General features: G+C 40.0%; 1 protein-coding gene across 8 annotated transcripts in view; it reads left to right on the top strand.

The window, feature by feature from the left end:
* Positions 1 to 12,383, top strand: part of RPN1 (ribophorin I) — a 45,226-nt gene that overhangs the window by 11,717 nt on the left and 21,126 nt on the right. For 3 of the 8 annotated variants that reach the window (XM_081078913.1, XM_081078914.1, XM_081078915.1), the window contains 3 exons: positions 4,638 to 4,766; positions 6,800 to 6,864; positions 10,583 to 10,889. In XM_081078913.1, coding sequence (XP_080935039.1) covers positions 10,596 to 10,889 — 294 coding nt within the window. In that variant the 5' untranslated portion in view covers positions 4,638 to 4,766; positions 6,800 to 6,864; positions 10,583 to 10,595. Of the gene's footprint in view, positions 1 to 3,449; positions 3,967 to 4,637; positions 4,767 to 6,799; positions 6,865 to 10,582; positions 10,890 to 12,383 lie in introns of those variants that run through there. The other 5 variants (XM_081078910.1, XM_081078912.1, XM_081078911.1 and 2 more) reach the window with 3 other exon arrangements.

The raw sequence follows: 12,383 nt of genomic DNA, 5'->3' as shown, positions 1-12,383 counted from the left end.
TACAGAGGGTGCCAAAAAAGTGTATACACATTTTAAGAAGGGAAAACACTGTATTAAAATAATGTTGATGGTAACTACTTTGAGCACCTCTTGTAATTGCAGAAGTCAAACATGACTTGTTATTGATATATATTGAGTGTTATGGTTTTAATAGGTTTTTTTTTCTTTCTTAAAAAGTGTATACATTTTTTTGGCACTTTCTGTGTATTTACTTCTATAACATATCTTTATTTCTGTTTCCAGTTCCCTTTTCCTCTGGGTGATAGAAAGTTAATCTTGGTCAATTTGTTTTCTTCTCGTCTTTTCCCAGGTTGCCCTAAGTCCTGGGAGTGGGATGGAGGGCATTGCTTAGTGCCAAGTCAGGGAGCACTTGGTACTTGCTATTATGTGTCCATTCTGGCACCCACTGGGACAATCTCCCTCCTGTGATACTGGAATTGTCAGTCTGAACAGCTGCTAATTTGTTCCTGGTACAATATTGTGATTTCCTTCCCAACAAGTCCATCTTCCCTTCATCCTCCAATCTGTCAGAAACTTGTCCTGGCTAACTTAATAGGGAAAGAAAGAAGGAATGTACTGGAAGGTTATGGGGTAGCTTACAGAGTAATGGAGGAGCAGACATTGATAAGTTGGGAACTAAAGAAGGATCCAGGCCAACTCTTTAGGACCTCCAGTAGAAATGAATTAGTTTTTTTCCGGCAATTTTCAGGTGTAGTTACTGTTTTAAAGATTCGAGTTTATGGGTGTGTGACCTCATTACCCCTCTTCTGCTAGTGGTGTTTGGAGCACTTTGACTGTTTTCCCAAATGGAACTAATGAAAGTTCCTTAAAATAATTGTGGAGTGCTGTGGCATAGACTGCTCAATGTCTACCAGACATCTTTTCTCTCATTCTTTCTCACCAAACCACATTCTCTGCTAAAAATAGATATTTTCCTGCTTGTCTTTCAGATGGGTAGGAGTGGCCTGTGATGTAACCTAAAGCTCAACAAATGGTGCTTTGGGGGGGTGAAGGGGTGAATGAATTCAATTAAAACAATGTAAATAGCTTCCATGTTTAGATAATTTTTTGGCAGTAGTTTCTGAAATAAAAAATAATATACCATTACTTATCATTAACACTTCTTAGGGACAGATGCAGTTTGTGCTCTCTCTCCTTGACTCTCTTTGCAAGGAGACAGGAGAAACGGGTAGCAGAGTATAACTGCCTCCTAAGAGTATAACTAGGTGGCTCGGGAACAGAAGATAGAGACTGACTTGCCGCTGTATACCCTTTGTGGTTGCTAGTCTCCAAAATGTTCCCCCAAAATCACAGTCTCCTGGTGGTACTCGCAGCCTTGCAGAATCCTCTACTGCATTGTACTGGGGTTGGCTGTCACCAATAGAATATGGCAGAATTGATGGTATGTCATTTCTGAGATTACATTACAAAAGACACTTAGGCTCCTGTCTCTCTGACACCTGCCAATAGCCACATGAGTGAGCTGTCAGCTCAGGCTACAGTCTCTGAAGACTGGACTGGGGCTAGAGGATCTGCCCCAAACTCACTTAAGTTGTTGTTGGCAGGAGGCATCAATTCCTCTCCGCAGGGCTGATCATGACATGGTTTTCCCTGGAGTAAATGATGAGGGGAGGAGAAATGGGGAGGGAGAGAGGGAGGTGTGGAGAAAGAGGTAGAGAGACAGACAGACAGACACCAGGACACCGTGAACAACGCAGAAGTTATCCAGGGGAAACTGAAGATCTGAAACTCCAGGATAACTCAGGGATAACTTTGCTGTATAATTGTCATTTGGTGGAAAAAATAAGTTTTTCATTCATTTGGGACCTGGTGCATGTCCCAACCGACTGCTGCCAAAGAACTTCCCCGTACTGTATTTTTTAAAATGACTATGTTAAAGGATTTAACATTTTCCATTCTGGCATTGTTGTTGGGGAGTTAGGATATCAGGTTTCTAGTCCCAGTTCTGCTCTTAAATAACTGTGTCACTATGGGTAAGTTATGCTCTCTAGACCTGTATGTCGTATTTGGGAAATAAGGATTAGATTAGGATCTTTCAATTTGTGAAAACCTTGGATTTTATTCAACAGCCTGGGGTAGTGGAAAGAGCTACATTTTGGAGTCAGTCTAGGTTTCCAAACAACCTGACATTTACTGGCTTGGATACATGAGTTTACTCATCTATAAGATGGGGTAATAATATTTGTAATGAAAAGCTCATTTGTTCATTCAGTGTTTATTGACCACCGATGTACACGCTGGGATCATGGGATGAACGATCCAGACAACCTCTCTGCCCTCAAAAGAGGGCAACCTCCCTGCTCTTTTGTATTACTTTCAAATTACCACAAACTTAGTGGCTTAAAACACAAACTTATTATGTTTATAGTTCTTTAGGACAGAAGTCTGAAATGGGCCTCACTGGGATAAAGTCAAGGTGGATAGTCACACAACAGCCTAGCCAACTGTCCCTTCATGTCTTTCCTTAAGGAAAGAAGAGTTTGTGAGATTGTGCCTTTCTGGGACTCTGTTCCATCCTTGTGTTTACACCTTATGTCTCTCTGTCTGGTCCCCAAAAGATAGTTTGCAGCCAGACAGGTACGATATCTCCCGGGAGATACAACCTAAGCCAGGCGGAACCAGTGGGGACCCCAAACGAGCTGCCTTGGACAGGTATGGGAAGGGGCCTTGCCTCCCCTTCCCCCTGCTTGGGAAAGTCTGTTGCCGGCTCTGGCTTTCCCCTTGCACTTGTTTCCACTTCTCTCAACAGAGTTGTTACAATGTGAAAGACTTGATCCTGAAAAGGTACATACTTTAGGTAAAAACATCCTAGGACCTTGTGCTTTGGCTGTTTACAGACAAAGGGTGATTGGAATAAACATTTTCTGTTGTGAGGTCTGAGCCTCATAGACCGTGTAAGAAACAATGTTGCTTTCTTGTAGTTGCAGACCTATCAATAAAAGCCTCCAGTTGGCTTTATTCTGGGCTCCAGTCCTCTGAGACTGAGAGACCCCTGGCCTTCGGAGAGATTTGACTGCATTAAGTCTCCGTTTGTTTCTTGCTTAAAAACTTAACCCTAACCGCCCCTTCTCGCATCCTCACTACCCTTGTTGCACGGGACACGACAAAGGTGCTTTTGGTTTGCCTGATGTTTCTGATGGTTGCATTGAGGTTATGCGCTTTCAGCAATTCTGTGACAGTACTTCAATTCTGTGACAGAAGTGAAGGGCACCTTTGGTATAGGTGTCTTATAATGGCGATGTTAACCATTATCACGTGGTTAAGGTGGTGCCTGCCAGGATTCTCCAACGTAAATTTACTATTTTCCCCTTTAATTACTAAATATTTTAGGGGAAATTACTTTGAGACTGCAGATATCCTGTTTCTGCTTAAACTTTTTATTAGGCTTTTACTTTCTCCATTTGAGCTAAATCTAACTGTCTCTCAAGGAGTAGAAAGACCAGTGTTATTGCAAAGAAGAAAGCTAGGAGAGAGCAGATGGCACTGGCCACTTCCTCTAGAAACTAGATAAAGGAAGACCCACGCAATCAGGCGCTGGCGGGCCGCCCGTTGCCCTGGAAACGGGGTCCTTCCGCCCCGGGTGCTGCCATCTTGTGGCGCCAGCCTGGGCCCAATGAACGACTGCGTGGTGGCCGGAGGCGGGGCGGCGGCGCTTCGCGCGGCCTGCATCTCCCCTGAGTCCTGGTCATGGAGGTCCCAGCCGTTCGCTTGCTTCTGCTCCTGCTGTTCGGCGCTGCCCCGGCGCCGGGCAGCGCCTCCCCCGACGCACCCCCACTGGTTAACGAGGACGTGAAACGCACGGTGGATCTGAGCAGCCACCTCGCCAAGGTGACGACTGAGTTGGTCCTGGCGCATCCGGGCGGCGGCTCCACTTCCCGCGCCTCCTCCTTCCTTCTGGCCTTGGAGCCGGAGCTCGAGGCCCGGCTGGCGTACCTCGGCGTGCAGGTGAGTGGGGCGGCCTCCGCCGCTCCGAGCGCCTGTACTCTGAGCCCAGGCGTCGGGGCGGCGGCTCCTCCGCTCTGGACACGTCAGCGTAAGCCTGGTCTGGCGCGGTCTGCACCTCTCTGTGGAGCGAGCACCTCCAGGGCCGCTCGTGTGGCCTCGCGCTGGTGACGTTGCGGGGAGCGAAACTACTTACCCCAGTGAAACCACTAGCCTTAGGGAAGGGCCTAGTATGCGGCCCATGTGTACCAAACCTTCTCTTCAGTCACGACTTAAGATGGCGGCACCCGGGGAGAAAGGACCCCGTCTCTAGGGTAACGGGCGGCTCGCCGGCGCCTGATTGCGCGGGTCTTTAATTCTTAGACTGGAGGAAGAATAAATGACTTGTAATGAATTTAATTTCTCTAATTCAGTATCTGGCCTTTTGTAGGTGCTTCTTTCCAGATATCCAGTACAATCAGAAATGTGATAGGCTGTGTTTTATTTGTAATCATTTGTAATCGTTAATATACCACTTACGGTTGCTAATGAATGCTTTTGAAAATTTTATCTTTAGTTTTAGAAATCATACAAGTAATATAAGCCCCTTTAAACTGTACGGAAAGGTAAAGTCCATTTCATTTCCTTCTTTCTGCCGATTTTCACACTTGATAAGTTTGCTTGTGTACTTCCAGGTTTTTCAGTGAAGACTCAAGGAAAGAAAAGAAAATGTTGGCTTTGGGAATAGAAGGATACAGAACTTTACGTTTTTTACTGTTTTCATTAAACATCCATTAAGTGATCACCCAATTATTTATTAAGAGGTGAATAGTCATTACAGTGTCATATTTATTCTAAGCACACCTTACTTTCTGACTGAATCTGGAGATATAAAGCTGAGTTTCTAGAGATTATACTTCTGAAATGACTCCTATTCCCATTCATATCTTGTCCATGATGAAATGCTCAGTTCTACTCAAAGGTTTGTGGACAGATGGATTAGAACTTCATTTAAATTTGTGCTGCCACATTTATGTTTTGAATGTTAAATCCCATAGTAAGCTAGTCCTGATTTAATGAGGTTGTCACAGTATAATAAGACTCCAGCAGAAGTAACTAATTTTGCCATCATGTTGGAGAATGCTTATAAGCTGGGTTACTGTACTGATTCCTTATTGAAAATCTATTTTGTGTCACTGTTGTATTTTAAGTACATTCTCACTTAACCCTCATAGCAACCCTTGAGGTTTACATTTTATGCAGGTGAGGAGTCTGTAGCCTGGGAGGCTAAGTTTTTTGTTTAACTCCCCCATGTGAGATTTAGAGTGGTGAGTTAGGGCTTAGGTTAGGTTTGTTTCAAACTGTGTGATCTTTACTGTCCCACATCTTTTATGGCCTAGGTGGCTATGAGATAGCATTGTGTTGGGGTATAATACCTGTATTCTCATCACCTGATATACTCAAAATTATTTGTTAATTTTGTCCAACAGAAAGACCCCGTCAATGGATATATGTGCTCCTTTATATCCCTATCCCAATGGGAAACTGGATAATACACTTAACACAGAAGTTGTGTATTTCCCAACAATTGATTTGGAGGCTTTGGTGAAGTTGCTAGAAATTTTTTCACAGAGATACTGTTGGAGGAAAAAAGGAATCTATTCTGGTATTTTGGTTGCAGACTGTTTGCAAGCTTCTGACTTTGAAGCCCAACCCCAATTGAAACAGTTCAGAGATGCCTGGAAAGCTTTTAAAGCCAAATTCAACAGCCTCTGCTTAGTTCTCATTCTCAAAAAAACAATAAAAAAATTCAGTGGAATACCTTCAATCCTACATACAGAATTCTAGGAACTGGTGGAAGGGACCATAGTGATTATTGACGAGGAGCCACTGGTTCCTTATCTTACTATTAAGGACCCATCTTATTTTTCCTCTTACATGGCTACTATATTAGAAATATTTTCTCTCTAAATCTTAAAAAAATAATATTTCTTAAGAGTGATACACTAGTACACGAGTGTACTAGAATGTCCCCATTCTGATAAGATTCTAGTCAAATTAATGAAACTTATTGTTTTTATTAGCCTGCACAATTTTATTGAGGATAATTGCATGATGACTTGTAGGCTTTTTGAAATATTAAAAATAGCTTCCTCATTATAGCTTTGTATACCCTGTTGGCAATTAGTGCTTCAGTGCTAAAAGGTAGGCTTAATTTTGTTTTTCTTTCGGTGGAGGTTGGATTGGCAAAGAGATAGGCAGTATGTGTAAGTTTTGCCCTTATAGTTAAATAGTCTCATGATTTGAGGTGCCTACTGTTTTTCAGACCCTGTAGCATCCTTTTTTTGGTTACACGTCCTGCTACAGTGAAGGATAAGAACAGGAAGTGTGTCAAACGGTGGCCATTGGCTTATTTGCCCCGTGGACTTTTGCCATTGTTAACTTTTTGTGCAAATAAAAACAATTTTGGTCATGCATGAGACTTCTACAACAATAAATAACAGTATTTATTTTCTGTATATATGGGTGTAAATGAAGAAGAAAATGTCCAGAAAGAAGCCTTTGAGGACTTTATGTTTGGAAGTGTAAAGTGTATTTGGAGGTGTAATTTTTGTGTATGTGTGTATTTGATCATTCAGGAAAACGTTTTGTATTTATAGAGCTTATATAACTTAATGCAAAAGTAAATCCTTGACAGTATTCTCGTTTCAAATGAAAAAAAAAATGTTACTGAAACCAGAATTCAATCTTTAAAAAGTTCTTGTAGTTTGAATATTTTAGAAGCTGTTGGTTAATTGTTGACTCAAAATTTAAAGGCTAAAAACAAAAAAGAATAACCTCCTTTGTCCTTTTATAGGTGAAGGGAGAAGATGAGGAAGAGAACAATCTGGAAGTACAAGAAACCAAGATTAAGGGTAAAAGGTAAGCTAACGAACAGTTGGAATATCTGTATCTGCCTCAGGCTTGGATCATAAGGTAGGAGAGTTTCTTATGGAAGTGCCTGGTATATTAGAGGCTATTTCAATATAGTGTGTGGTAGCAAGCAACAGTATGTCATATATTCTGGACCCATTTATGATGTCTTTTCTGATAATTAATGATGAAATTGGATTCCCTGGTGGCAGTTTGTTTTACAATAAGAAAGTAGTTGCTTTCCATACCAGGTCTCTCTAATCTATGTGGGGACTAGGGATCCCCAACCAATAGATGGGGAACCAATGAGAACTCCAAGCTGTTTGCCTCAGCAGATATCCTCCTATCAATGGCTGACTACTATCCTGTTTTTCAAGGGGCAGATATCCTTCCCCATCCCCACCTCCATATCTCATCTTTTAAGACTTCAGGGCATGAAAAGTGAAGCTTCTTTGTAGGAGGTAGACTGAACTCTGTGAAGGCCTGGGTTGGATTTGCCTTGTTCTCGGCTTTAACCTCAGCCCAGTCTGGGACCTGGCACTTATTGTTTATATTGATACACTTTATTAAGGATATTTTTCAAATACACATAAAAGGCAGAACGAATTAAATAAAGAACACCTACATATCCCATCACCCAGCTTCAATTATCAATATTTTGCATGATATGTGTTAGGCACTGAAATATTTGTTGAATGTATAATGTGGGAAGAAAAGATGTTTTTAGCTCAGTGATTCTTACTGAAGTAAACATCCTACAATGCTCAGGACAGGTACCCCCTTCTAACAAAGAACTATCCACCCCAAAAGTGTCAGTAGTGCTAAAGTTAAAAAAACCTTGCTTCAGTTTATGCTATAGTTTATCATAGGAAGAAATTTAAAAATTGGTTCTTGACAAGCAAATCATTGCGCCTTACAACTAGCAGTCCCTATGTGATTTGGAAAATGTTAAATTGGGTCTCCCTGCTTGCCAGAGTTTTAAAAACTTTTTTCTCATTCATTTTGAATTTTTTAAAAATAATGAGAAGTTGATCTAACAATAACTATTTTATTTATGTATATGTCTGTATATACATGATTTTACATATGGGTATAAATGGGATTATACTTAAATTTATTCGTCTATATAAAGCTTAATAGTAACATTAAACAAGTCACTGTCTCATAACCCTAACATGACAACTTACATGTTTTTGTTCTGGACTATGTCCACTTGCAGATATATTTTTACATAGGTTCAATTACCGTGCGATCCTACTTTTTAATCTTTTTTCCTCACATAACATTTCCTGTATTTTGTATGGTCTTCATAGTTGTCTTTTGTTACACTTAATCCTCATTGAGTTGCTTCGATTTCATTATCTGAGGAATCAAATTATAATGCATGGTGATTACCTTGATTTTTCTGTTGTAACTTCAGAATGCATGAAATGGGTATCTCACCAGCCCTGAGGATGCCTGAGTTAGCCTTAAATACGTTGTTATTAAGACCCTTTTTTCTTGTAAGTATTTCAGAGACACCTCTCTGGCTATTTGAGGACCCTATCTATGTTTACTGGCTTTGGCTCATGGTCTGCAGCACATCTCTTGGAGAGCCAGGATGGCATAGTTGATATGAGTATGGTCTTATATAGTCGTACTGCCTGGGTTCGAATCCTGTCTCTCTTACTACTTACTGGCTATGTGTCCCTGGGAAACGGCTCCTCAGTTTCCTTCTCTGCTAGGTAATGTCTACCTCTTATTATCATGGTTAAGACTCACTTTCACCAAATTAATACATAAAATATACTTAGAACAGAACCTGGTACATAAAAAGTGCTCAGTAAATTTTGACTTAATTGCTAAGAGGACTAACCAGTGAGAAGGAGCAGTCCAGGCAGAAACATCTGTAAAGATAAAGGGGTTTGACATTTCATGGAGTGTTTAGTTAATTGGGCCTTCAGAGTGGCTAGAACTTAGAGGAAGGTGGAGGTGGTGTAAGGAGGGCTGAGGTCAGTTTAAGGATTGCTTTGTATACCATTCTTAGGGGTGTAGACTTTACCCTGTAGTCAGTTCAGAACTTTTAAAAACTTTTTTTAACAACATACTGGTTTTTTTTTTTTTTAATTCCTACTTATGAGTACACACATTACACAGACTTCTCTTTATTCCTCGGTCCTGCCACAGAAACTGACATGCACTGGGTATTCATCTCAGTAAATCTTTAGTAGCATATGTTTTCTGTAAATCTGTTTCTGTAAATGAATAATTGTTTTAGTTTACCTGACAAAACCAAGTCCTTTACAAAATGTTCTTCCATTAGGTTAGGTCCAGTAAAAGAGCTATAGAAAGCTGTCTGCTTCTTAGACACCAGTATATTCAGCTCTCTGTTGTCTGTCCAGCCTTTTATCAATCAGAAACCTTCATTAGCTAGTGCTTCTGCATTTCAATAAGAATTGATGTTTATAATGACGACCCTGGAACACTGAATGGTTCTGAAGTGTTTCTGAATCATCAAAACAAGATTCAGTTATTTAACATGAAAATTAAGGTGGGAGTGACACCTTCAAATTGTGTTGGTGGGCTGGAGGGAGGTAGAGATTAATTGGAAGAGATGCAATAGTCTAGGCAAAAGAAAATGGTTTGAATTGAGGAGGCAATGGAAAGCCAGGAAGGGATAGATTTGAGAGACATTCTAAGACAGGATAAACCTGACATTGGGGACAGGATAGTGTGAGGCATCAGAAAATGCCTGAGATTTCTAGTTTAGAGTGGTTAGACCGTAGCAGTATTAATAGAGATAGGAAATTGGTATCATGAATGATATTGGATATGTTGAATTGCCTTTGGGGGTGATCAATGGAGTTGTGAACATTTGAAAATTTGAGTTTAGAGCTCAGGACAGAATGGGATGAGAAGCAGATTTGGAACTTGAAGGCAAGAATTTGTTAAGACTGTTTCTGGAGAAGGTATAGGGCTTAGATTTTGAGTAGGTATTTCAGGATAATGTTATGAAGTATAATGGTGTGACTGATAAAGACATTTAAAAACTCTAAATACCATGGAAGCATGTTAAAATGCTTTCAGTTTTCCACTTAACGGTTTCTGGGTCTGTAAAGAATTGGTCTCCTGGTGTAGAAACTCAGGTTCATTTCTTAGTTAATACTCTGAAGGTTAGTAGTTTTCAGGCGATCTCTTTTTCTTTAAAATGCTAATGGCTTTATTTCTTTTTGGTTATGAGAGTGATAACAAGTTCATTATAAAACAAATTAGAAAAAACAACAAAATGAAGCTTACCCTCAGACAGTTACTGTTAAACATTGCATGGCACATTCATTGAAATATTTTTTACACATACATTTGTATGTGTACATATTTTCAAATGGAATTATACTGTGTCATTTGTAAACTGATACATTACTTACATTGTACATGGAAATGTTTAGCATATATGTAGATCCAAGCATCTTTTAGTGGCTGTCAGTATTCCATTGTGTGGCTCTCTGCTGGAATGTTTTTAACTATTATCCTGTTGGACATTTAGGTTGTTTTATGCTCTTTTACTATTATAAACAACCTTGAGATGAACATCCAAATATTTGTCTTAAACGGCTTAAATTAATAGGTTAAAGGTGATCTCTTTGAACTGCTTTCATCTTGGGTAAAAAATTTTGCTGTGACTTTGAGTTGCTAGCTCTGTTTTTAATTTCCTTTATGTCTTAATTCTCTTGCCTTGTTTTTCCTGCAGTGGGAAATTCTTCATGGTGAAGCTCCCAGTTGCTCTTGATCCTGGGACCAAGATTTCAGTCATTGTGGAAACAGTCTATACCCATGTGCTTCAGCCATATCCAACCCAAATCACCCAATCAGAGAAACAGTTTGTGGTGTTTGAGGGCAACCACTATTTCTACTCTCCCTATCCGACAAAGACACAAATGATGCGTGTGAAGCTTGCCTCCCGAAATGTGGAGAGCTACACCAAGTTGGGGAACCCCACGCGGTCTGAGGACCTCCTGGATTATGGACCTTTCAGAGACATCCCTGCCTATAGTCAGGTAAGCTCAGTCTAACCCATTCCTTTCTACTTCAGAGAATGTCTTCTAGAATGACAACTAGTTGGTAGGCTTGGGTGGCGTGGGGTGTGTGGAAATCCAAGATCATTGCTCGGTTTTTTAATCTGCTGTGGAATGATTCCATGGGGTCGGTCATCTTTCTCATTTTGGGAGTACTGGAAGTTTAGGAAGGCTTTTTAAAGGAGGTAGCATTTGGGCAGTTGGGGGAGAAGAAAACAAAGCATTCTGGGCATGGGCAATAAGAGGGCCAAAGGCCTAGGGATGGGAAAATGTGTGGTGTGCTGTCTAGTGTGGGTGGGGTAGCTGCTATGGATAGTAAAGCTGGCTGCTTTGCTGAGTCTGGGGGTTGGCCCTTAAAGGTAGAGGGAGCAATTAAGGCTTAAAAAAGATTTTGTTATGAAAAATTTCAAATGTATGCAAAAGTGTAGAGAATTGGATAACAAACTCCTATACACCCATCACTTAGATTCAGTGGTTATCAAGATATTAGCACACTTGCTTCAGCTATCCCTTTTTTCTGTATATTTTGCTGTAATAATTTAAAGCAAATCTCAGAAATCATGTCATTTCACTCTGTTATCTCTAAAAAATATGGATATTTAAGATATTTATGATTTCTTTGCTTCTCTTTGTGTCCAGAACATATGCTACTAAGGATGTATAGTCGAATTAATTTGTTCTAATGTCACTTGGAATAATTGTTCCTCTGCTCTCCTGCTCTCAACTGTCAGTTTAACGTATTGTTAGGGCTGTTCATTTTGGTTATTTTCAAGAATTTTTTATTGATTTAATTTTTTGAATATAAAGAAATGAATATTACACAGTCAAAATTATGTAACAAGGAATATTCAGAGAATTTTTCCACATTTCCCTTCCTCTGTTCTCTTTGGTGGGCATTTATATTAATTTTAGATTATCTTTCTAATGTTTCTTTCTATGAGTATATGCAGATTTGTATTAAATGTATACATATTTCCCCATTTCTCAAAAAGTAGTACCCTGTATATTCTGTGGTACGTGAGTTTAGGGGGAGCGACAGAGGTCCTCTCTGTCTTCTGGTGTAGTTGCAATGTAGTGAAGAGAGCCCTGGGACCACGTGCCTCAGTGAGGCTGCTGGGCTGCTCTCTGAGTTGTGTTTCCTCTAATTGCATATGTATTTCTTTTTCTTCCTTAAAATATTGGCATAGAGGTTTGTTTCTCTCCTATCTAGGCTTTTAAAATTTGAAAGTTTTGAAATATATGGTGATGGAAGGAGAATGACTGGGTGGTGAAAACACAATGTGATATATAGATGGTGTATTACAGAATTGTCCACCTGAAACCTATGTAACTTTACTAATGTCACCCCGTTAAACCTAAAAAAAAAAAAAAAAGTTTTAGATTTGGAGCTTTTCTTCACTTTAAGTTAAAGAAATGCTCATGACAGACTTTGGCAAATACAGAGGAAAATTTTTGACATCAGTTTACATCTACTTT

This window comes from Rhinolophus hipposideros (genome assembly GCF_964194185.1).
Source record: "Rhinolophus hipposideros genome assembly, chromosome: 17".
In the NCBI taxonomy this organism is placed as follows: domain Eukaryota; kingdom Metazoa; phylum Chordata; class Mammalia; order Chiroptera; family Rhinolophidae; genus Rhinolophus; species Rhinolophus hipposideros.
This window is presented reverse-complemented; position numbering and strand designations above follow the sequence as displayed.